The 21,831-nt window shown below is 43.9% G+C and overlaps 3 protein-coding genes and 1 long non-coding RNA gene across 6 annotated transcripts; 3 read left to right on the forward strand and 1 right to left on the reverse strand.

Moving 5' to 3' along the window:
- Nucleotides 1-3,926: 3,926 nt before the first annotated feature.
- LOC120458851 (damage-control phosphatase ARMT1) lies at nucleotides 3,927-5,798 on the reverse strand. The gene has a single exon (XM_039646677.1). The coding sequence runs from the start codon at nucleotides 5,722-5,724 to the stop codon at nucleotides 4,270-4,272; it is 1,455 nt and encodes a 484-aa protein (XP_039502611.1). The 5' UTR covers nucleotides 5,725-5,798; the 3' UTR covers nucleotides 3,927-4,269.
- Nucleotides 5,799-5,983: 185 nt separating this feature from the next.
- LOC120443704 lies at nucleotides 5,984-12,854 on the forward strand. Of its 3 annotated transcripts, none has more exons than XR_005615592.2 (5): nucleotides 5,986-6,120; nucleotides 8,189-8,728; nucleotides 8,781-9,509; nucleotides 12,100-12,508; nucleotides 12,567-12,854. It is a non-coding gene; the product is annotated as an uncharacterized LOC120443704 (long non-coding RNA). The 3 variants fall into 3 exon arrangements; XR_005615591.2 differs by having other exon boundaries at nucleotides 12,100-12,463; XR_005615590.2 differs by having other exon boundaries at nucleotides 5,984-6,120; nucleotides 12,100-12,854.
- Nucleotides 12,855-13,948: 1,094 nt separating this feature from the next.
- Nucleotides 13,949-15,694, forward strand: LOC120458262 (zinc finger protein 135). The gene is made up of 2 exons (XM_039645852.1): nucleotides 13,949-14,036; nucleotides 14,103-15,694. Exons 1-2 carry the CDS (start codon nucleotides 13,949-13,951, stop codon nucleotides 15,692-15,694), a joined length of 1,680 nt encoding a protein of 559 aa, XP_039501786.1.
- A 5,324-nt stretch (nucleotides 15,695-21,018) lies between these two features.
- On the forward strand, nucleotides 21,019-21,747 carry LOC120456090. The gene has a single exon (XM_039642688.1). It carries the CDS (start codon nucleotides 21,405-21,407, stop codon nucleotides 21,666-21,668), a length of 264 nt encoding a protein of 87 aa, XP_039498622.1. The 5' UTR covers nucleotides 21,019-21,404; the 3' UTR covers nucleotides 21,669-21,747.
- The last annotated feature ends 84 nt before the right edge of the window (nucleotides 21,748-21,831 follow it).

Consider the following 21,831-nt stretch of genomic DNA (forward strand, 5'->3'; position numbering starts at 1 on the left):
CCTGCCCCACGTCTGTGCACCGCCAAAAAACCAAAACCGCTGACTGTCTGCCCCACTGTCTCATATTTTATCACAGCAGCCGCTGTCTCGAGTGGCCAAGTGTCTTGGCTAGAGGTTTTTGGCCGTGGTTTTAGCCAGACTTTTTCTTCGCCTTTTTAGCTGTGGCACATGCTCTAAGACCGTTGGTTTGTATTTTTTTTATTTTCGGCACAGATTTACGACTTTTTATGCTGTTTTGATTTGTTTTTGCATAAGGGTGTTCACGTGGCCCAGGCTGGGAGACTGAAGTCGCAACTGTTTGGCCGTTTGTCTTGTCAGTGGCGTTGTAATTGGGTTTCAGAATATGACGGAAAGAGTGTTGCTAATCAGCAAATCAGGCTCTGGCGTTGAGTAGACGAATTACAGCGCACTTGGGGTATTTGGGCTATTTGTATTTGGCTGTGGGTCTCTGTTAATGCCAAGCGAGCGGAGCGATTGGCAACCTGTTTTGTATTTCCATTCAAAATGGAAAGGCGTTTCTTTGGCTCGCCGACTGGACCATCAATCTTCAGTCAAAGTGTCGCCCAGGACTTGGTGTTAACTTCCTAATTTTCAGCCAAAGTCCAACGGGAGTGGATTGCTTTAGTGTCAAGCAAACACAAAACTTTGCATTTTATTTCTCAATAAACCCATATTTTCATATCTTTATGTTGCAGACGAATAAGCATTAATACTTAAAAGGCTTTTTGGGTGAATTTCTTGTGCAAATCAATAGCACTAGTCAACAGTAAAAGCATTAAAATGATAAAGGCCGTTGGAAAGATTAATGCAGAAGGCAATCGATTTCAATTTTTGATAGGTTTCTAGGTTTTTTTTTTAGGATGGGAACCTCTTACAGTATTAATTACTTTTGTAAAACATATGAAGAAGTGAAAAGAAAATTGTGCTACATTTAGTAAAATATATACCAATATAATAATAATCATTTAGGCAGCTAGCATAAATTTTATTTTATTTTTGTTTAATAGCCTGTTTCAATATAATGTAAGACATAGTTTTTTTCTTTTAATAACTTAATTCGTTGCTAAATAAAGTTTGCGTACTATGTTCAGGAGTCGTTTTTCTTAACGTTCATTTAGTAAAAGAAAAACTTTAAAGGATGATGTCTGACTAGCAGCAATGGACTCCTCAGAGGTGGACATGCCACGGGTGGCATGATAGAGACTAGGGTGGTTAGGGCAGTGGAGAATAGACTGGCAGCTGGTCAGTTGGACTCGCCGAAAGTCGTAAGTTGGGCAGTTGGCCAGGTGCGGGTGCCACACACACTCGCACACCTCGCCTGCAAACTGGTTGCTGGACATGAGGTGAGGCAAAAGGCTAGTAACTGGCCAGCAGGTGTGTTGGGCCTGGGTACTTGGCTATTTTAAATCCTAATGCAAATGGCTATTTTAAAGGACTTTATAATTTGTATGCACATGTATTGATTTTCGATTTATAGAACGATTAGGGTTGAAATAATATAACTATAATATTACATTCTTTATTTTATTATTTTATTTATCTGTTAGTGGGCTTCTAGGTTTATAATATACACTTTAAGTTTCATACATATGAATGTCGCTCGAACTTTAAAACTTGATTTCTTATTGGATTTCTGTAAATTATATAAATATATTTTTGGCATAAGAAATATTTTAAGGCTAAAAATAATAGTTGAAGGTAATATAGTATTGTGATGCGATCTAGCGAGTTTGGTAGTCCAAGTTGGCTGCCCAGTGCAGAGACGTGGAACTCTGCGTGGCTGGGAACACACCCGCATCGCGGCAGCAGACTGGACTCAGAGCCAAACTCAGTTTAAAACCAGATTAGCGCCCAAGTCTGCGCCTAATTTTTGTCGGTGGGCCTAAGCAAATTTGAATTTGAATGTTAGCGGGTGATAGTCGCCGTTTTTCTAGTCATTTTTTCTTTTTTCCTCTTTTTGGGCAACGAGAGACCACTTGGTCGGTCGGCGAACGCTGTTCCACAATCTCGTGCCGCTGGCGGGTTGACAGTGTGGCCCGGTGCAAGCCCCTCGCGGTTCCTGTGAAATACAGGATGACATGGGGCATGGTTATGGTTACGTGCATACAAAAGCTACTAAGCTGATTACGAAATGTTGACCTTTTTGCGGCACAACCCAACCACTTGTCAGCGCCTTTGGCGGAGGAGCTGCCGGCGAAAGGTTTATGTCAACTGCTTTTTCGGGGACTCCTTGTAGTCCCCCGATTTCCAATCTCCGGCTTCCCCGGATACCCCAGATAATTGCCCGCGAATCGAGTTCGATTTAATTCACCCATAACTCAGGTGGCTCCCGCTAATGGCTGAACGGGTGGTATTGTCGTCCGTCGTCAGTACTTCCTGCTTATCACTTTGCCTATAAACTAGTCCAGAGTGAACCATAAATCGAGCTGTTACACTCTGGCAAACTGTTTGCTTGAAAGTTTCGTAATACTTAATGGAATGACCTATGCGTGACTCATTGGTCGGCCAATAGCAATTACGCTTTTCGGGGTAAAGAGTGCATACTAAATCTATAAACTTTTCTAGGGTGCAATGATTGATAAGCCAAAGAGTTGAATATACAAAGTAGTGGATTGTATCGTCTATGACTCATTATTGCGCTGATTAGTTTGATTTTGCCCCAAATTTGTTTGGCAAGTCCCTTAACGTTAGGCACAAATGATACTGAATAATAATAGATTTAATAGTAATATTATTACATTCAAAGAAACTAATTTCAATACATAACACTGCTAAAAAGTTGAAAGGCTTTCTATTTTCTGGCAAATAGAGTAATCGCTTTGGACACTCTGGAATTTGGTAATTTTCCATCAAGATCCAAATTGAGCGTGGCAAAAGCTCAGTTGGATTTGTTTGCATGCCGGCAGCTGGTCCTCGGCTGCATACCTGCGCACTATCCACTCACCCCGATCGAGTGGGGTGGAAATCAGGGTCGAAATGGTGGGAAAAGTTTTGCAACCCCGAACGGGCGAAGTGAGACAAAAGCACCGGCTCCGAAGAGGCGTCGCTTGACAGCAACCTGGTGTCGGGTACTGCTTACCATTTACCATTTACCATTCACCGGGCACCAAACCGCCAAACACCCAACACCAAACACCGGGTGCCTTCAAGGACAAGCCCTGCAAATAACCCACCCCATGCCACCCAGCAGCAGGCTGTTGCTATTGAAGCTGTGGAAGCACGATGTTCGTTCTTCGTGAGTGTTGTGTTGTCCTGCAGCTGCGCAGTAAATCCTGTCCGACGGCAGGGTGGCTTTTATGTTTTGGTGGGAAAATAAATCAGTCGAGTTCTCAAACATTGCTATACTGATGATTAATCGCCAGCGATTTTTCGGAAACTGTACTTGATCACCGGCGGAAAATGTGCAGCGGAATTCGGCGGACTCATGTTGCTCTTTTCAAAATTTGCCTCCTTTATAACTGTGAGAATGTTCATTTGATTTTGTAATATTTCTGGATCGCTGCTTTTTTATATTTACTCACTTGGAATGGGCAATCAAGTAAAATGATTTAATTTGACTAGGCAGAATTTAAAGGAGCATTCTTGCAATTAGTCGCTACTTTTGGTATGGTTTCAAATTACTGAGAAAGCTCTGCATGATATCGAATCTAAAGCGACGATTTTGGTCTCCCATCGATATAATATTTATTGAGGTGCAATGGGTTGAAAAAGTTAAGGAAAACAGGCCTGGGAAATTTATTTTCTCTTAGTAGAGCACTATTATTTTCTTCACAAAAGATGTTTCAAACAAAAGAGAAAATTGCCTGCCTAAGCAGAAAGTAAAGTCAAGCAACATTTGGCTACTTTAAATAATAGGAAACGGAATCTATGATTGGGATCAGCAAATATGCATATACATATATATGAGTTTTCAAAGTCGGTAGTTCTGTGACAAATTTGATTCCGGGAGACAATCAATTTAATCAGCACATATTTAATTTTCATATTTTTTTGCTGCCGTAAATTCACGCCTTTGGCAACATGTGGCGGTGTGGCAACTTTCCATTTCCAGATTGGTAGTCGCCAGGACAAATGGGTGCGCATGTGCGCGCCATCAATAAAAACAACAGCATTAGTCAACCGGCAATTGGCCGAAAAGAGAGTCGCTGTTAGAGCCGGGCCCAAACAATACCTCGGGCTTTGTTTTGGAAGAGGAGCACTTGCAGCCAACCTGATTCCGAGTGGGAGTAACGGGGCCATTCGATTTTCAACTGACAAATTCGCACTCATTTATTGGTGATTGGGAATTAAGGTCGACCTCTGAGAGTGAGGCACCACCAACCCCAGCATACGGTTGTCTTTTTCATCGTTGTCTTGGCCTGGCAAGGCGCAGGAACATTTCAGTGAATCGGTGTACTGGATAACGCCATAGTTGCCCGATATCATCCAGTTGTGATCGTTCCTCAAGAGCGTATCCGCCATTCCCTCCGGCAGTCCGCAAACCACCTCGCATTTGACAGTCCGCAAAGCACATATATTGGTGGGTCTAAAGCCCCGCAGGCAAGTGATAAACTCCTCTGCCGAATCCCATATATAGTCACCCAGCAACTTTCGGTAGTTCAGATCCCCCTTGAAAATGGCCAACTTGGAGGTGGTGAGCAAACGATAAAGCTCGATATCCGATTCCACCATAACGAAGTAGGGTTGTGGTCCAGTCCAGAAGTGGGAGGTAGGAGCTATAACGATTTTCTCGAATTTCATCAAGTGGGCCCACTTCTTGCCCACCGCAGAAAGGGTCTCATCCTGGTGGCCAGTCAGAAAATCTATTGTCCAATCGATATCAGCCCGCGTAACATCGGATATATACCACGGAATGGCCTTGACATGCAGACGCACTTGGGTGGCCAGGTTATTATCCACCATATATTCCAGTAACAGCATATCCGTAAAGAACTCGAAGCCTCCGTTGTCGCAGATAAAGTCCACAATGCGATTCCCGCTGGTCTTGCTCGCCTTCATCAAACAATTCCAAATAAGAGTGGAGTCATCCACGAGAAGAATTCTATCGATGTCGGCCACCTTAACCAGGACATCTATATCGTTCTTGCTATCTTCCTCCGCGAAATTAAAGTTGCCAATTTGCAGTTCGAAGTGGGTTCCCCACAGGTCAATCCGCAAAAGCTTGCTGAACACCTCGAAGCTCTTGGGCAATCCTCGCGTGGCTCTAGCCAACGCTCCCATGGCCACCTCGCTGAGCATCAGATCCTCCTTTTTCAGGTGATCGAAGCAGTCGTACTTGTGCAGGTGGCGGCTGTTTTCGAAGAAGGAAAAGATTCGCCTGTACAAGTAGCATTCGGCATGCAGCCAACAGGCGCGGAAAAAGGACTTTTTGGGACGTGGCATCTCAGTTATGAAGGCGTTCCACTCAACTTTGTCCGGCTCAGCACCGTGAAACAGCAAAAACTGCCGATCCCGGTTCAGTTCCATCTTGAGGCGTTCAATGGCATCCACTATTTGCTTGACATCCTTGCGCACTTCCTCGCCATATTTGTTCACCAGATCCGGTACATCGGAGAGGAGCCTCATAATAATCTGCTGCATAATTCCCGGCATCCGAGTCCTTAGCGTCAAATAGGCGAAACTCTGTTTGTACCTTCCGGACAGCAGGGAATGGCGAGGAGTCGGGCCCTCGAAAAGATCGGCTGTGGTGGACTTTTCTGAGTGCGTTGAGACACGCCAGCCCATCTTGTTTAATTTAATTTGAACAGTCAGCGTGATTTTTTTTTAATTTTTTAGGAAAACGAAAGGAAAGACTGAAGGAAGACTGAAAGCTGATTTAAGAATCAAAAATTCTCAACAAGTCTTATTTGGGTATCGATAACTTATAGAACACTTTAAATTATGCTTAATACATAATTGGTAGTAAAAATTTTTTAGTATCTACCATGATAAGTATTTATCTATATCAAGTATGCCTGTAAGCCCAACAACTCAGTGATAAAGTTTCATTAAAATCAACAAAATAATAATATGCAAAATTTGGGCTTTCTCGGTTGAATTTCACCCATCAGCATTTATTTATCAACTCGAATCCCTGAGCGTTCCAAGAAAAGTTACCAGAAATGTCCCCACATAAACCAGGTAAGTACTGTGGGAAACCTCAAGGCATTAATGAGATCCAACCTCCGCGCTTCCCATTTATGGAACCACTTCCTTCCGATGCCCAGGTGTTATCCGCATCGCGTCATGTCCAAGTGTAATTTACACGGTCGGTGGCAAATGAAATTAGCATATTCTTAGAGTGCTTGCCCTTGATCCCTGATTGCATCCGGTTTGGGATGGGTTCGAGCTGCAGTCCCGGATAAGTGAAAATCTTGGCAAGGCTAGGGGTTGGCTGAGGGTTATTGCAGTTAGCATAATTGTCACATGTTAATAAACAAGTCCGCGGCACTGTGGGAATCTCAATCTCCCAGTTGTCGGGGTTAATTCTATGCTAATGGAGCAAGGTGTGCACTTCCTCTGACAACCCTTTTAGGTTCCTATCCGATCCAATTGAATGTTTATGAACTGCGGATGACGCAAGTGTTCGTCCGGATCGTTCAGTTTCTGCCTTATTTGCATAAGCATTTGCCAAAGGAGCCGAACTGATATGATATTATTTGTTTGCCCAAGACACACTCATAAATATCACGCGGAGAAAAAAAATATGGTCCCAATTCTTAAAAAATTCTGTAAATATAATATAAATATAATATAATACACGTAAAAGAAACTACGAAAACTGGGCGGAATACGAAAATAACAATGGGAATTTGAGATATACCATTCTCCAAATATGTCATAAAAGTAATCGAAAATAAATCATTCTCACAGTGTAGCACTTACCCCTTGTGATTTTGTGTGGCAGACACCGGTGCGTCAAAATAGTGAAACTTGCGGCTCTTTATCGCTGGCCGTGCACCTTAGACCCCGCCGATTCGCATCCAGGTGTTCTCTTCCTCGGAAATCGGAAACTTCCCCCATGAAAATCCGGTTCCAAGTTCGGTGGTGATTCCTTTTACCTATCTTTGAATTTGCGACTCAAGGTGCTACATACCATACTTTCCGTGCGCCATTTTCGTTCAACAGTTAAGTCTGTTTTGAGTTGCTAAGGAGACGTTTATACACCCTATAAAACGTAATGCATACCCTAAAATTGCCATTCCTTTTGCATCGCTATGGGAAACAATACGAATATATGGGTAACATTAGAGATAATAATGCCATGATATGATTTGAAAATCAAAATAAATAATATAAAATTATCAAATCGTTTGATAGAGAAAGGGTAGTAGTATCTTCGGTGCCTCGGCTGAAGCTGTTAAGACTGAATTACGTTTCCTCATGAAATCACGAAATCGAAATCGCCTAGCAGCTGCGTAGTTATTGTGGCAAGTTCTGGCATGTGCTCATCGCTACGCAATATTGTCAATCTTTTTTTTTTTGGGTGTGGGGACTGAAGTCTATGACTGGACATTGTTCGACATCGGGAACGGAAAAAACGGACCCAGCCCAAGCAAGTCGCATTAAGACCGAACGGATATCGAATTCCACAAAGTAGCAATTCAGCGATCTCGGCTATCTCGCCGTAGCCAAATTATGTTCTGCCATAAAAATGCCTCAACTTTCACCCGCCACGAGAAAAAAGTGACAAAATATGGCCGGCCCCGTAATTGCTCCCAGCAGATCAGTGAATATATTTATGTTATTGCTGCCCCCGATCGTTGCAAGTAAAAATTGCATTATCAGAGTCATAAACAAATTAGGGGTCCCAACAAAAAATCAAAACGAGCACGAAAGCGGGAAGAGCGGCAGCTGCATATGTGGCCGGATAATCAAGGCTCAAGTGGCGGGTCCCATTAGCTGACACCGCAGAGAGGGAAGTGCACACAGTATTTTAGAAACAATGGCCAATGGCACACTCGAAAAAATATACATAGTTTTGTTGTACAATATATTTTGGTTTACAAATTAAATATCTCTTATCTGTTTGTATGTTCCTTAAATTGGTTTTATCTTTTTTCTGTACATCCAATCGAATGAGATGTAATAGGCAGTGTAGTTGATTATTGTTAAAACGATGCCCCGTGTCAGTAATGTTATAACTAGTACAGCTTTGCAGATCTCTCCCTATTATGTTAGCATTTTCTAAAATTTATTCTCACTGCAGCCCAGGCAACTAAGCTCGAGAAGATTAATAACTCGCCAGCGCACGTTCAATTAATCTTTCGCTGCGCCTGCTCCGAAAGTGCAACTGGATCCGGCAGACATGGAAATCGAAGTCCCACCCACTGACAACTTAACGGCACGTCTCCGGAACGGATTCCCGGGATCCGATGGGACAGTAGCCGACGAAATGGGATGGTGGCACTGGGATGGAATGAGGTGTACCTGCCGTATTGTCAGTGTCAATTGTGACAGTGCCTGCGACAGAGGCTCACTCCCCGAAAACAAACAAACGGACACGTTCTCCTGGGGGGAGAAGATGGCCCCATGATGATGCCAAGCATTTGCCCATGAACGTGACAAAACTGAAGAACACGCTGCCGGGAATCCGGCTAAATTAGTTGTTTTAGCTGCGTCTAAATTTAGGAGCTACTGCGACCCCTCGGCCTATTCGGGGATTTTGGGCGTGCGGCAATCCATTGGCCATAAATCAATTATACGGCCCCAACCGTATTTATAGACCGGCTTCTGTTCAGGTGCATGGGTAAGGAAAATTCCCAACCATATAGCGGGAATAATTTCAAACATTTTCATAGCTCAAATTTATGTAAATACAATGCTGACAGCTCGAGCCTGGTTGTGCCTTCTAAATTAGCATAAAATATAAATCGGAAATCATTTGTAATAATTAGGGCGACATTTGCTGCCGTTTTCGACACAGATTTTTTGGCAGAAAAAATGGGACTCTTCCCAAGAGTTTTCGCTTGCACTTAATTCGTTTAATTAGGAATCCCGCGGGCAAACAAATGCTTTTGACTTCATTATGGCCAGGGAATATAAAAAAAAAAACATGCGAAAGCTGTCAGCTAAATTGATGCACCCTCAAGCATTGGATTACAAAAGCAGTGAGCCCACAAAAACACGAAAACAAAAGCAAATGAGGCTGAAGTTGCAGCAGCAGCACCACCAGCTGAACCAGCTCATCCACCATCCTCCATCTGAACCACCAGCACGCAACTTGACTCCTTCCTGCTCACCACAAAAAATATCGAGGAGTTTCTGCAGGAGCAGTCGAACAGTTGAATTTTATTTGAATTAGCAACGCGCAATCAAAAACATTCAAACACGCATAAATTGAATCCCGTGGGATGATTTCTGTTTCGGGTTCCCAGTGGCGTGGTGGCGTGGTGGCAACCCCCTCGACGTCCAGCCAGCAACTTGTCACGTGATTCCAATAACAAATAACTCCTGCAACGGATCATCCCTTAGTCCTGCAGCGGAGCCGCGACGAAATCCAGCCGGAACCCGTATTTCGCAGAGCGTGGGTAAGTTATTTATCGGTCAGAATCCTTCAGGGAGATGACGTGGACCTGATCCTGACCACCCCCTCGACCAGGAATCGTCCTCCTCCTCCCCGCCTCTTGCCTTCTCACCGTCCCTGCAAGTGAAAATTGTTTCGGTCATGGGAACATTCGCACTCCATAATGGCATAGTTATGTTCCATATTAGGCACTCAATGCTACTTAATTGATTGGCCATCATATGGGGGTCCTTCTTTAGGTAAATAAATGGGCGTGGCTTTGCTATTGAATTAGGTACCACAATGGACGGGTAAATATATTTTAGTACAGTGAACTAATCACAAAGGGAAATGATGTGGGGAGTCGTAATATAAGTGTAATACTAACATGGAACATTTAAGCAGATTATGTTTCTATATTTTATCAAATCGAGTGTCTTTTTCCTGTACTCTTCAAGTGAATTAATCCCCAACAAGAGATAGCGAACTTGAACTTCAACATGCCCTTCAACTTTACCGAAGAAATACCCGAAAGGATGTTTGTCATTGATAAGCAAATTAAATTAAGCACTCCAGAAATTATCTCAAGATGTTTGGATATGCAAACATATTTGCAAGTGATTCAGCTTTTGCCAAATTGGTTCGGATGGCAACTAATAAGGCGGCAAATTGTTCATTTTTATGATTTCTCAACATTGCATTAACATAAACGCTGATGCTAATCTTTTTTTCCCATGAATAACCGGAGAAACATAAACAATTTATTATCGTGATTCATTTATGAAAATAAAATCACAAGCTCGCCGGTGATTATTAGTTCGAGATGAGAGCGCCAAAGCTAGCGATCAGCGGATCGATCTATCTTTCCAATGCCAAGCGGGTGGTCCGAAAAACCAACTTTACAGATACACGGAAAAAAATGTCGTCACATATAGTAGAGACATGCTTACAAATATTATTTTGATACTGAGATTGTTTAAAAGGAAGTATCGCAGCCAAGTCTTTAATTATTGTTGGATTAGATATAGAGTGACCTTTTATTTCCTGTGTAGTTAACCACAGAGACTAGTAACTAAGCTTCTTCCCAGCAGATTAATATCTCAAGAGCGCATTTTAATTAGCGGCGATGAAGTCGAAACTTAATTTATTGTCACTCCGACTAATGAAACACGCCTTGGAGTCCCGATTCTTCGGTTTCAGACCCCACATAATTGAACAATTTGAGAGTGTGTGTGGTGGGTCTCTTATCGAAGCGCACACGCTGTCAATAAAACAAATTAGTTTGAATTATAGACGTAGCTTCCATATTTTCATAGACACCGTCTCGATCTCCGGAGTCGGGACTAATTTATGCGGCGTCGGAAGCTTCAGACTGTTGTCTGCTTTTATTCGATTATAATTACCGTTACTGTGTTCTCCGGCCAGATAATAATATCGGATTTCAAAAGCGGCGTTTATGCTCGCTGACCTGGAGCTTCCCCCTCCGTATCAGGCGCCAATAGTTCTAAGATCTTGTTTTGATTGCAGCTCGGTCTGGGCGACATAGCATCGCATAGCATTTTTCTTGTATTTTTCTTGTATTTGTCTTGTATTTCTCCCGCATTGTGTGCTCAGTGGCTTGAAAAACCTTCAGCTCGTGACAATGTGAGACAAAAGTCGGCGTGTGGCTGGGACAAGCGCTCTGGATCGGATTCGTTTTGAATTTCTGCATACTTTTTTGAACGACTATTTCGCCGCCCGACTTTCTTTTGTCCGCTCCCGAGCGCAGCTGCAGCCAGCAGATACCCAGATACTCGGATGGTTGGATGCCCCGATCCCCAGATACTTGCCACCTTGACGGCGGCAAATTAATGGCATTTTGCACTTCATTATGCGACTCTGTGCGGCCGTTTGACACTTTGATGTGAGGCACTCAGCTGTGGAGCAGTGGAAATCTGTGTGGGACAGTTAGCCTTTGCGGTTTACCTGCCAGGTGATGTGCAGTTAGCTTTTTCCCGGCGTCCCAGGGTTCCAGGGTTTGATGACACTATCCTCATTGTTGCAACCGCCGCAGTCTTCGAGGGCTGACCAAGCAGAAGGTGAAATTGGCCATGGTCAGAATCGAATGATCATCGGCAGATGGCTGGGGACACAATTGAGATGTGGGCTTGAATTAAGATGATGGATGGGCACATATTTCAAAAGTGTTTCCCTTTTGTCAAATATAGACTTTATTAGAAATTATAAAACGAGAGGGGTATTTAAAGACAGTTATCCTGATTTAATGTTCAGTAAAATCTTTTTACTGAAAGAATTTCATCTCAAATTTTCCAAATTTTTGTTGAATATTATTATGTAATGCGTGCTTAAATAGACTTAGCAGTCCTACTTATCACAATCTCTATATGTTTTTTGAATCTTGATTACTTCATGAAAGTACTGATTTTTTTGATTGTATCTTATTTATTGTATTTCATTTCATTACCCTAAGCTTAAATTTCACAATAAAAGATGAGCCAACGATGCATCAAGGACTGATTAATGGTTTTACAGTTCCAGCAGCAGTTAATTATAATTCAAATTCACTTTTCAATGTACTATCACAGCAGAGATCGTTTCCTATTGTTACGTTACAGAGATCACAACACATCTCGGCCAGCTGAGCACACCGGTTCGTTACAGGATTTTGGCGCCAAATACCCGGGGCATGGAATAATCAGTTCAAAGACGAAATCAGTTCCTTGTGGTACGTGTCACAGGCGGCAGATGTGGGAATGGATGGCGGTCGGGGGGTGCGACTCCTTGCAAGACGCTCGACGAGGGGTTGGTCGGAAAGTAACGTCCAAAACTGCAGTTCCACCACCATCAATATTCCGAAGAAGGTTGTCTGGTGATGCTGCGGATTTTGGGGTGGGCCAACTGCGCCAGGTAGATTTGCACGAACCTCTCTCTTTTGGCGCATTCCAAGGCACTCGGCTCCGATCGGAAAAATAAAGCCAGGTAACTGTGCGGGCACATGCCCATTTTGGGGTGGATTGATTGGAGGTCTCTGGCAGATGGTGAGATTCTTTAATATCGGGAATTGAAATTTCATGGCCTTTAGGGGGTTATTTCTGCCGAGTGCACCGATAAACGAGGAGGAGGAGGACCGGAACAATACTCTGGGAAAGGTTGATTTACCTTAGATCTGCGCGCTGTTTGTCCTGGTGATTAATATTTCTGTGGACGTCCAAGTGGGTACATTGCATTGTTGGTGGGCTCGATTTAATGGCGGAGCCAATGTCACGTGCTGATCCTACTCAGCTGCCAGCTGGAGAGGATCGCTCCGAAAAGATCATCTAGAAACCTAAGTGCTTATTTTCTTCTGTAACTGCGAGATCTCTAACATAAATTCGCAATATGCAAGAGAATAAAAGTTTCTAAAGACAAAAAAGAAAACTTCTTGTACCTTTTTGAATAAATCCATCTTAATGATTATACTTAAAGACTTTTTGATTTAATGGTAATGAAATATTAGGGAATTATATCCTTAATCAAAACGCTGAAATCTCTGATCAGCAAATTCAGCAGAAAGTGTGATCTCTTAAGCTCAGCTTAACAAAATTTGAGTAGTGAACATCAGGTCGATAAGCAGCTTATTCAAACGATAGCTAAAATACCCTCTGAGTACCAGAGCAAGCTATCTCTTAAGACCGCGGGACGACTGGCAGTTGAAACAAGAGCGCCCCAAAGAGCGAAGAGAGTGAACATTTTTGTTGGGGCACGAAGCTTCTCTTGACGGGGCCCCAAAGAGCATGCTCACCTGCTCCCGAAGAGCAACCGTCCGTAAGGCTTATGTAAAAAGCGATCGTGTGAGGCGGGCCCGAAAGAGGCTTATAAACAAAGTTGATCGGGTATATAGCAAGCTCGCCACCAGCTGCCGCTCACTCACACCATTGAAAATCAGGGGAAATACGAGCTGAACCAGAGAGGCAGCTGGTGGCGATCGGGATCGGGATCGGCTAGTGAAACGGAGAGAGCCCTGTGGCACGTGCTCGCTTTTTACACACAGATTTGTTCCTCTCGTCTCCAGATCCCTCCCTCCCTCTCTCGACGATTCTCTATATGGCCGTGGTACCCCCGGATTGCCCGATCTGCAGCTGTATCTGCGTTCAATGAACGCACAGCTGTGGCTCGAACGCTGAATGGATCTTTGGCTCGTGGTTCGGGGTGGATTTACAGAATCCCGGGCGACATCGGAAGTAGGTAGACGCCAAGATCCTTTTTGCCCAGGGGGTTGATCATCCTGCCAGGGGGTTGATCGGGAGTCTATAAAACCGGACTGATCCTTGCTGGGTTGCATCATTCGAGCGAGAAACTCCAAACGATCGAGACGCGTGTGGCAAAAGCAAATGAGTGAGCAGTGATTTAAGTTCAAGGATCGGTATTAAATACAAAATCGAAGATCGTTGATTAGTTACCATAAGGAATATTCACAAAGCAACCATGGATAAACTCAAGTACAGCCGCTGTCCGCTCAAGAAGCGTCCGATAATGGTGGAGGAGTCCAGTCCAGAGGATCTTCTAAGTCATGGTAGGTTTAAGGTTATAGAAGTGATTCAGCAGGCACATAGTACTAACTCTATGCTGATGTCAACAGATGAGGGACCCGTGGACTTGAGTGTGGCCTCAGCAGCCGTGCCTTTGGAACCCCATTGGATGGCTAAGACAGAACAAGAACCTCATCCGGTGCCTACTGAAATGAGGCGTCGCTTTGATGCCGCCCTGAATCAAACCAAGGAGCAATTGGCCCGTCGCATTTGGGAGGAAACCCGTGAGATAGCCCGTGCGTTTCCGGACGTTTTCACCCGCGAGGAAATCGCCAAGAGCCTGGCTCGCCTCGGCTACGGTGAATTCGAGTTGCCACCCGAGGAGGAGGTAATGGAACCGGAGCAGGAACCAGAGCAGCAAATCCCTCTTGGATACGCCAGAGATGCTAGCCCAACCATCATCAAGGTTGAACCCACTGATGAGGATCAATTCCCCCTGCGAAACTACAATAATAACCTACTCAAAAGCATAGCCGAGTATGAGGATTGTATGAAAATGCAGAACATCAAAGAGGAGATAGCTCCGGTCCCACAACCCCAGTTGTTCTATCCACCCCCCACTCCACTGGCCGAACCGGAGGACCTTTCCGTAACCCAGCGGAGAGTTCTGAGCGAGAACATGAATCTGCAAAACGTAGCCAGAGCTCTGCTTAGCATGCAACACATGGCTCCGCAGCATCCGCAGCATACGCAGCATACGCAGCATCCGCCGCCTCCGATGGACATGGAGGAGGATCAGGAGAATCAGGACATCAACCAGCTGAAGATCAAGAGCAGCAATGACCTGTACTACCAGTGCCAGCAGTGCAACAAGTGCTATGCCACCTATGCAGGATTGGTGAAGCATCAGCAAACGCACGCCTACGAAAGCACAGAGTACAAGATCATTAGAAGCCAGCCTGGAGGATCTGGTGCCATAGTCGACCAAACCGAGTTCTGCACAGATCAAGCTTCGGCTTTGATTCAGGCAGCTAATGTAGCCTCAGCACAGAGCATGCAAAAGCCAGTGGGAGTACCGCGATACCATTGCCAGGATTGCGGAAAGAGCTACTCCACCTACTCGGGACTCTCCAAGCACCAGCAGTTCCATTGTCCTTCGGCCGAGGGCAACCAGGTGAAGAAGGTCTTCAGCTGCAAGAACTGCGACAAAACCTATGTGTCCTTGGGCGCCCTAAAGATGCACATTCGTACACATACGCTGCCCTGCAAGTGCCCCATTTGCGGCAAGGCCTTTTCGCGACCATGGCTCCTCCAGGGTCACATACGCACCCACACGGGTGAGAAGCCCTTCAGCTGCCAACACTGCAACCGTGCCTTCGCGGATAGGTCAAATCTTCGCGCGCACATGCAAACCCATTCGGATGTGAAGAAGTACTCCTGCCCCACCTGCACCAAGTCCTTCTCGCGCATGTCCCTGCTGGCCAAGCACCTGCAAAGCGGTTGCCAGAGTGAGCAGAGTGGAGGTCCCAGTGGGTCAGGAGGTGGCTTCGATCAGCAGCAGCTACAGCAGCACCTCCAGGGCTACGAGGAGGGTCACAATCCCCATCCCCACCAAGTCTACTACGCCGGCAGTGTAGGCAGCAGTAACGGCGAAGAGGAGGAGGGCGGGAACTACTCAATCCCACCACCGGCCATTTATTAATCTTCAACGTTAAATCATATTCTTAGTCAGTTTAACCAAAGTCAGTAGTCAGATTCAGGGAAAAGTCAGTGCCAAAAATTAGTCAGGGCAATTTTATTGCCTCTTAGGGTCTCTAGTTTACCAGAAATATTTATTTAGAGTTATTACTTAATTATTCCAATACTCATATCGCAGTTGAAAGCTTAGCCTTAGATTGTTTTCGTTGACAATTCCTTGTATTATAGATCATTGTTGAAATTGTTTGTGTATAAATCAAAACGGTGCCAGAGAATGAAGCCCCAATTCATACCACACACTAACTTATAATTTAATCTTATAATTTATTTTAAATTATACTTTATGATTTAAGCCTTGTAAATATGGTAAAGGTAGCCATTTACTTGCATGTATTTAAATTTAATTTTTTTAATAAATAAAACTCAAAAAACAGCAGTCATCGCATTTAAAATATTTTCTTGAAAGGAAGTAAACAAATTAATTTTCCTCATCCCCTTACTTTCGTTGAAATCGGCTTCTTTTAAAAACCTCCAGTTTTATCTATCGGACGAACCGCTCGAATCGCATCGCAATCTAAAAGATGAAATCTCGGAAATGCAATGTAGGTGTCGCTTATTTATCGCTGCACTCGAAATGAAAATCCACAGAAATCGAGACATTCAACCGTCAGAGAGACTCAATGGGGGGTTTCAAAAGGCTACGAAAGCAGTCTATACTATACATATGAAGCCGTTTGTATGTATAGAAATGTATTGAAAATCGCTGCTTAAATCAAAATTAATTGCCAGAATAATAATTGTTTTGAACGTAAAGCACCGAAATGCAAACGGCAACCGGAGGAGAATTGGCGCAGCTGCAATTGCAACTGCAACTGCGACTGCGACTGCGTCACCGTCACCGTCAACCAGCAACACTACAACCACCAACACTGCAACTAGCAACATCAACAACAGCAGCAGGCGGCAAGCGCCAACAGTCTAGTATTTTGTGGGCCTGCTGCAGTTGGCGAAATCCACTCAAAACAACAAACTAAGCGATGAATCATCGATTTTGTTTTCGGTTTTTTTAGAGGCAAACTGAAAAAATCAACAAAGCCGGCTCTTGGTGCAGCCGCACGCAGCTAGATGGCGCTAGTGGGCTGCCATGTTGCAGCCAGGTTGCAGCCCGGCAAGCTCAATTAAACGCGTTTTCCAGTTGCCGCTTTTCCGCTCTGCAGCCCAGCCGCACCTTACTTTATGTAGCGAAAAGCCCCACCCACCCTGCATCCCCATCTGGATGTCAGGCAACTCAGGCTCAGCGCACTCGCATTATTATAAAAGCCGTCCACGCAGTTTCTAACGCTCCACAACTTGCAGTTTACTTTTTGTTCATAAGCCTGTACTCTTACCAGAACTTGGGAACTCACACAGTCAGGTGCGTTTTGCTCAATATGTAATATTTCTCTTATTACCCAAGAGGATTCATATTGGCTTAAAAAGAGGATTAATGCAAAATGTAAATGTTAAAAAGTAGTTTAAGAGCTTTTTAAAGGCGTAAATTAAATTAGCAAACTATCATCTTCATATGAGTATGGCAAACTCAGTTAAAATCTTTCTTCTTTACCAGCTTTTTAAATTATTTAATTATTTAATTGTAAGGGTATTCCCTGTTAAGATGCCCTCACTTGCTTCCGAGTTCGGCTGGGGCAAGCGGTAGCTATTTGGTCTATTAGGAAACCACGCCATAGAGCTGCCACTTGAAAGTCATATTGCATTTGGTAGACAGCACTCGCCATGACCGGGGACAGCCCGGTTTTTTATAAGGTTTGTATTTTGATTTTGAGTGCGCGTGCTGTCGTTTCTTCGGCTCCAAGTGCCACGCCCCTTTGGAACGCATGCGGCTTTTTGGTAGCGGCATTTGGTCAAAGGTTAAATGAGACGGCGGCCTGGTGACAAGTGCCAGGCAATCGTTTAGAGCGCTAATTTATGGGCCGCCGAAATACAAAAAACCAAAGCCCCAAAAGCAACCGAAAAATGTGTATTTCACTTTGCTCGAGTTCCGTTTATTGCGACTACGTGCAGAGTTGGTTTAATTGGCAGTCTGTTTAACAGCCAGGTTTTCCGTTGGCCAGCAGCACACGCCCTGTTCTTTTTCTAATTTTGGGCCCGGCTTCGTCGCCGGGGCAGTTTAATTAATCTTCGATAGCCCCAAGTTCGCTCAAAATTCATTTTTAAATGCATTTTTCCGATCAAAATTATTAGTATTTAAATTTAGATATTCAAGACACGTTTTACCAGCTCGATGGCCATTAATATTTAGTAATTTCAATCGGCACATGAAACAAATTATGGAATATTGCCCGGCGCCGCAGCTGTACATATAGACACCAGGAATTGTTTTTGCCTTTACTTTTGCTTCTATCGGGTGTAGGTAATAATAATTTTGTTGTTACGCCAATCAGCTGTACGTGTTGTTTGCTTAACGCGCCGAGTGTAAATTAATATTTAATTATGATTGTTCTCAGCTCGGGCCGCTGATCGTGTGTTGAGTAAACGCCATTTTCTGTATTAAGATCTAATCGCCGTGATTGTGAAGTGCTGCCAACAACAAAAATCGTTTAGCCAAGTCTTGTACCCGGCTATTGGCAGTTGGTTTTCGCTCTCGCTTACAATAGCCATATTGGGCAATGCATAGGGGATTGGAAGAACTTTTGAATCGTTAAAGTGATCAAAGATGTTTTCTAAAAAATCTCATTGCATATGTTAACTTCTACTATAACAAATAAGAATCCACCTAAAGACCAGTTTTAGCCGAGTTCCATCGCCTCCAGCGACACTTCATATGTGTGGGGGTGACCAAGTGATTAGCCACGAGCAGGCAATCCCGGCTGTCCATAACTCATGCCACACACACAACACTTCGGCGGAACTGGCCGAAATTACGGCTTGGCCACGTCATAAATCCGATGCCGTGCACTCGTCGACGTCAAATTAATCAAAAGGAAACTAAAATGCAGCGCAGGCAAATTAGCCATAACAAAACCGAAGTGAAACCAACAGAGAACCCAGAAAAAAAACATCAAGTGGGAAAAGCCAAATGAGAACTTTTTTCCCACACTACCAGCGATCAAAGCGAACCGAGGAACAGACTTGACACAAAAAGATTAAGAACCTTCTCAGCAAATCACATGCAGACAACGCCCCTGAAATGGAATCGATATAATTATTTGCATTATTAATAATTACGATTGTCTTGCTGGCATTTCGACTCGGCTTTAGACTCGCATTCGGATTCGGATTCGTTCGGAAATATGAAATTCAAATTCATGTGCGTTGGCGTTGTGGCTTCGACCGCACACAGAACCATAAAGATTGGCTTTTGCACTCATAATATGCTAAAGAACTGGCCGGGACTTTGTTTTCACGGCGGCTAATTAATTCAAACCGCAAAGCTGAAACTTCAATACGGAAATAAGCTTAATCTAACCGCCGTACCGAGAAAAAAGCAATTTGAAAACTAAATGTGGACTCCGACTCGAATCAGGCTCAGATATATGGCACTGAGGCGCCAGCGGCGAAACAATTGCACCGAGCTCTGGTTTTGGCCATATGTGTGGGCCACCCACACCGGGCCAGAGCCGGACAAAAAACCGAAATCCGTCAACAGGCGACAGACAGCGCAAATCAAAAACCTCAAATGTGTCTGAGCCTCCAAACCCCATGAGGCAAAATCCGAACCCAACCTGACCGCGCTCCACGCAAAGCTTCAACTTGTCAGCGCGCTAAGTGCGCGTGTACATACGGGTACATATGTATATGTATATGCAGAACAGTCAAGATCTTTAAAATACCACGAATATAGCTGTGACACATTGTTCTTTAGCGCCTCGCTTTTAGTTCTTCATTGGGCGTTCAACCCGCACATTCGATTTGCTGCAGAGCAACCTGTTGTGTTGCTCACTTGTTGCATACTGCTGAAATCGGATTTGTCTTATTACAACACCGAGAAGGCGATAGGCGAAAGATTTAATTATGCCCGTGCCGGGTATTAGTTTTCAGTATCCGTGAAACACTTCAGTGTGAGCCATTTGAAGCATAAGTACATGCTCTTTTAGTAAAGTACATTACAATTTTAATACAAGAATGTGAAATTTACCTTTAGTTTTATTTAAAAATGCCACTTGTTTCAACTAAAACAATTTATTTGTGTACTTCACTTAAGTACGTCATAAACATGCTTGTGATTGCCCTTAGGTGGTGCAATAGTCTTGATTTTCAGCAAAGGTAATATTTTTGAAAAGGGTATTTTTAAGGCGAAGTTCAGTGCTTAATAATATTAGGAGGCGAGGGCGTGGGTGTTTTACCCGTCGCCTTCGTCGCCATTGAGAGGGCGTCGAAAGAGACAAAAGCCATCCAGTCACAAAATTGACATTTGCTTTCAGCAGCAGTAGTTACGTTCGAAATTACACAAAAAAATAAGGATGGAAAGGAAAAAAGCAAAACAGAGCGAAAAAATCATATTTTGCACGTTTTTTGTGTCGAGTGCCTACGAGCGAAACAAAAGACTTAGGCAGCGAACTTGCCGAAAAGGGCCCGGGAACAGCTCGTACGCTCGTACGTCTTTCAGTCCACCAGTCCGCCAGTTCATCCGCCACTCCAGCTCCGCTGCAAAGTGTCAAGTTGCGCAACTTGTCAGCCAGTCAGGGGGCTTTTTGTTTTATGCATAAAGCCGTTTTTAATTAAACCGACGACAGCCACTAAACATGCCCCATTATCATGTCATATCTATGTGTACTATCTGCATGTGCCTATCTTCTGGCCGGGGATCAGGCTTCAGACCCCAGAGCCAAGATCCCAGACTACAGGCCAGGATCGGATCGGCTCGGATCGGCTCGGATCGGTTCAGTTTGGCTATATGGCGGTGCGCTGACATAAACGCTGACATTAATTGAGTAATTTATAACGATGTCGAGCAGACAGAATGGATGGAAAGACATCGAGAGCCGACATCAAAAGCTCGGCAAGCGCATGTCTCGAGGCGCTCCAGAGTCGGAGGGATCCGAGAGCACAACATGATATTGTTATTATTATTATGATTACCAGCGACATGAATTCAATTAACACTTGTCAGATGTAGTCAGCTCCGAGCCGCGAACTGCGAACTACGGGCTGCTAGCCCCGAAAATACCCCAACAAGCTCACGATCCGCCGGCATAGATAAGTTTGGAAATTTATGTCTCGGTTTGGCCAACTTTGCGCCAAGTTATAACCGAGATATATGTTCTCTATTCGATTTTGAGCGGGACAAGCTCAGGCTTTGTAAAGTTTTTCTTTTCAAAAAAGCTTTTTTAAGACAAATAATAAAATCTCTCCCATACATCAATTTAATCAACATATATTCCTCAACATGAAATACTTTTACAAAATTAATAATAGCGTAATATCCTTCTCGTCCAGATGTGGTAATTTTCGCAGAACCATCCATAAATTAGTTTATTTGCCGGCTGGGTCCTTTTGGCCGGGTTCGTCAGCAAACGGTTCACAATAATTGCCAATGCAGAAACCTTTTTGGCCCGCTGCTAATGAGCCGAACATCGCCGCATCGCTTCTGCATTTAGGCCTAATAACTGTCGGCGAGGAAAGTCTGCAAATGGCCAGTGGAGAGCCGCCGAGAAACCTCCCGAAAAAGGCGCACAAGTCAAAGCAAATTAAAATAAGAATCACGACAGGTTACCATGCAATCCCCCAATCGAACCCGGGAGGACTTCAGCTCCATTCGGAACAAACACGAAACGCCGCCGACAGAAAAGTTCAAGTCGGCTGGTGAAAGAAATTTACAAGTGTTAAATGTCGAACGCTTTTTGGCACTGAGGGGAAATGCGTGCTGGCCGGCTTTCGACACGAAGGCAACGCGGAAACGGTGGACAAATAAACACCAGGTTGTAAGATGCACTCTAAACAAATTTGTACTAAATAATTTATACCTCTCTTCTAATTAAAAATTATATAAATCATTTAATTTCGAGGTGTAAAATGAAAATTTTAAGTTGGGAAATAAAATGATGTATTTTTACCTTATAAAGGGATTAACTAATTATTTGTAGGCATTGCTTATATGTTTATTTCAAGGACGAAGCTTTTCCTTAAGTGAAACCCCACCAC

The sequence above is a fragment of the Drosophila santomea genome, chromosome 2L (assembly GCF_016746245.2).
Source record: "Drosophila santomea strain STO CAGO 1482 chromosome 2L, Prin_Dsan_1.1, whole genome shotgun sequence".
Classification (NCBI taxonomy): domain Eukaryota; kingdom Metazoa; phylum Arthropoda; class Insecta; order Diptera; family Drosophilidae; genus Drosophila; species Drosophila santomea.

Excerpts from the sequence above, each read along its gene's own strand:
- LOC120456090 (XM_039642688.1), top strand. The coding sequence starts at position 21,405 with ATGCAATCCCCCAATCGAACCCGGGAGGACTTCAGCTCCATTCGGAAC.
- LOC120458262 (XM_039645852.1), top strand. The coding sequence starts at position 13,949 with ATGGATAAACTCAAGTACAGCCGCTGTCCGCTCAAGAAGCGTCCGATA. Across the intron at positions 14,037-14,102 it reads AGAGGATCTTCTAAGTCATG|ATGAGGGACCCGTGGACTTG; the intron begins GTAGGTTTAAGG and ends TGATGTCAACAG.
- LOC120458851 (XM_039646677.1), bottom strand. The coding sequence starts at position 5,724 with ATGGGCTGGCGTGTCTCAACGCACTCAGAAAAGTCCACCACAGCCGAT.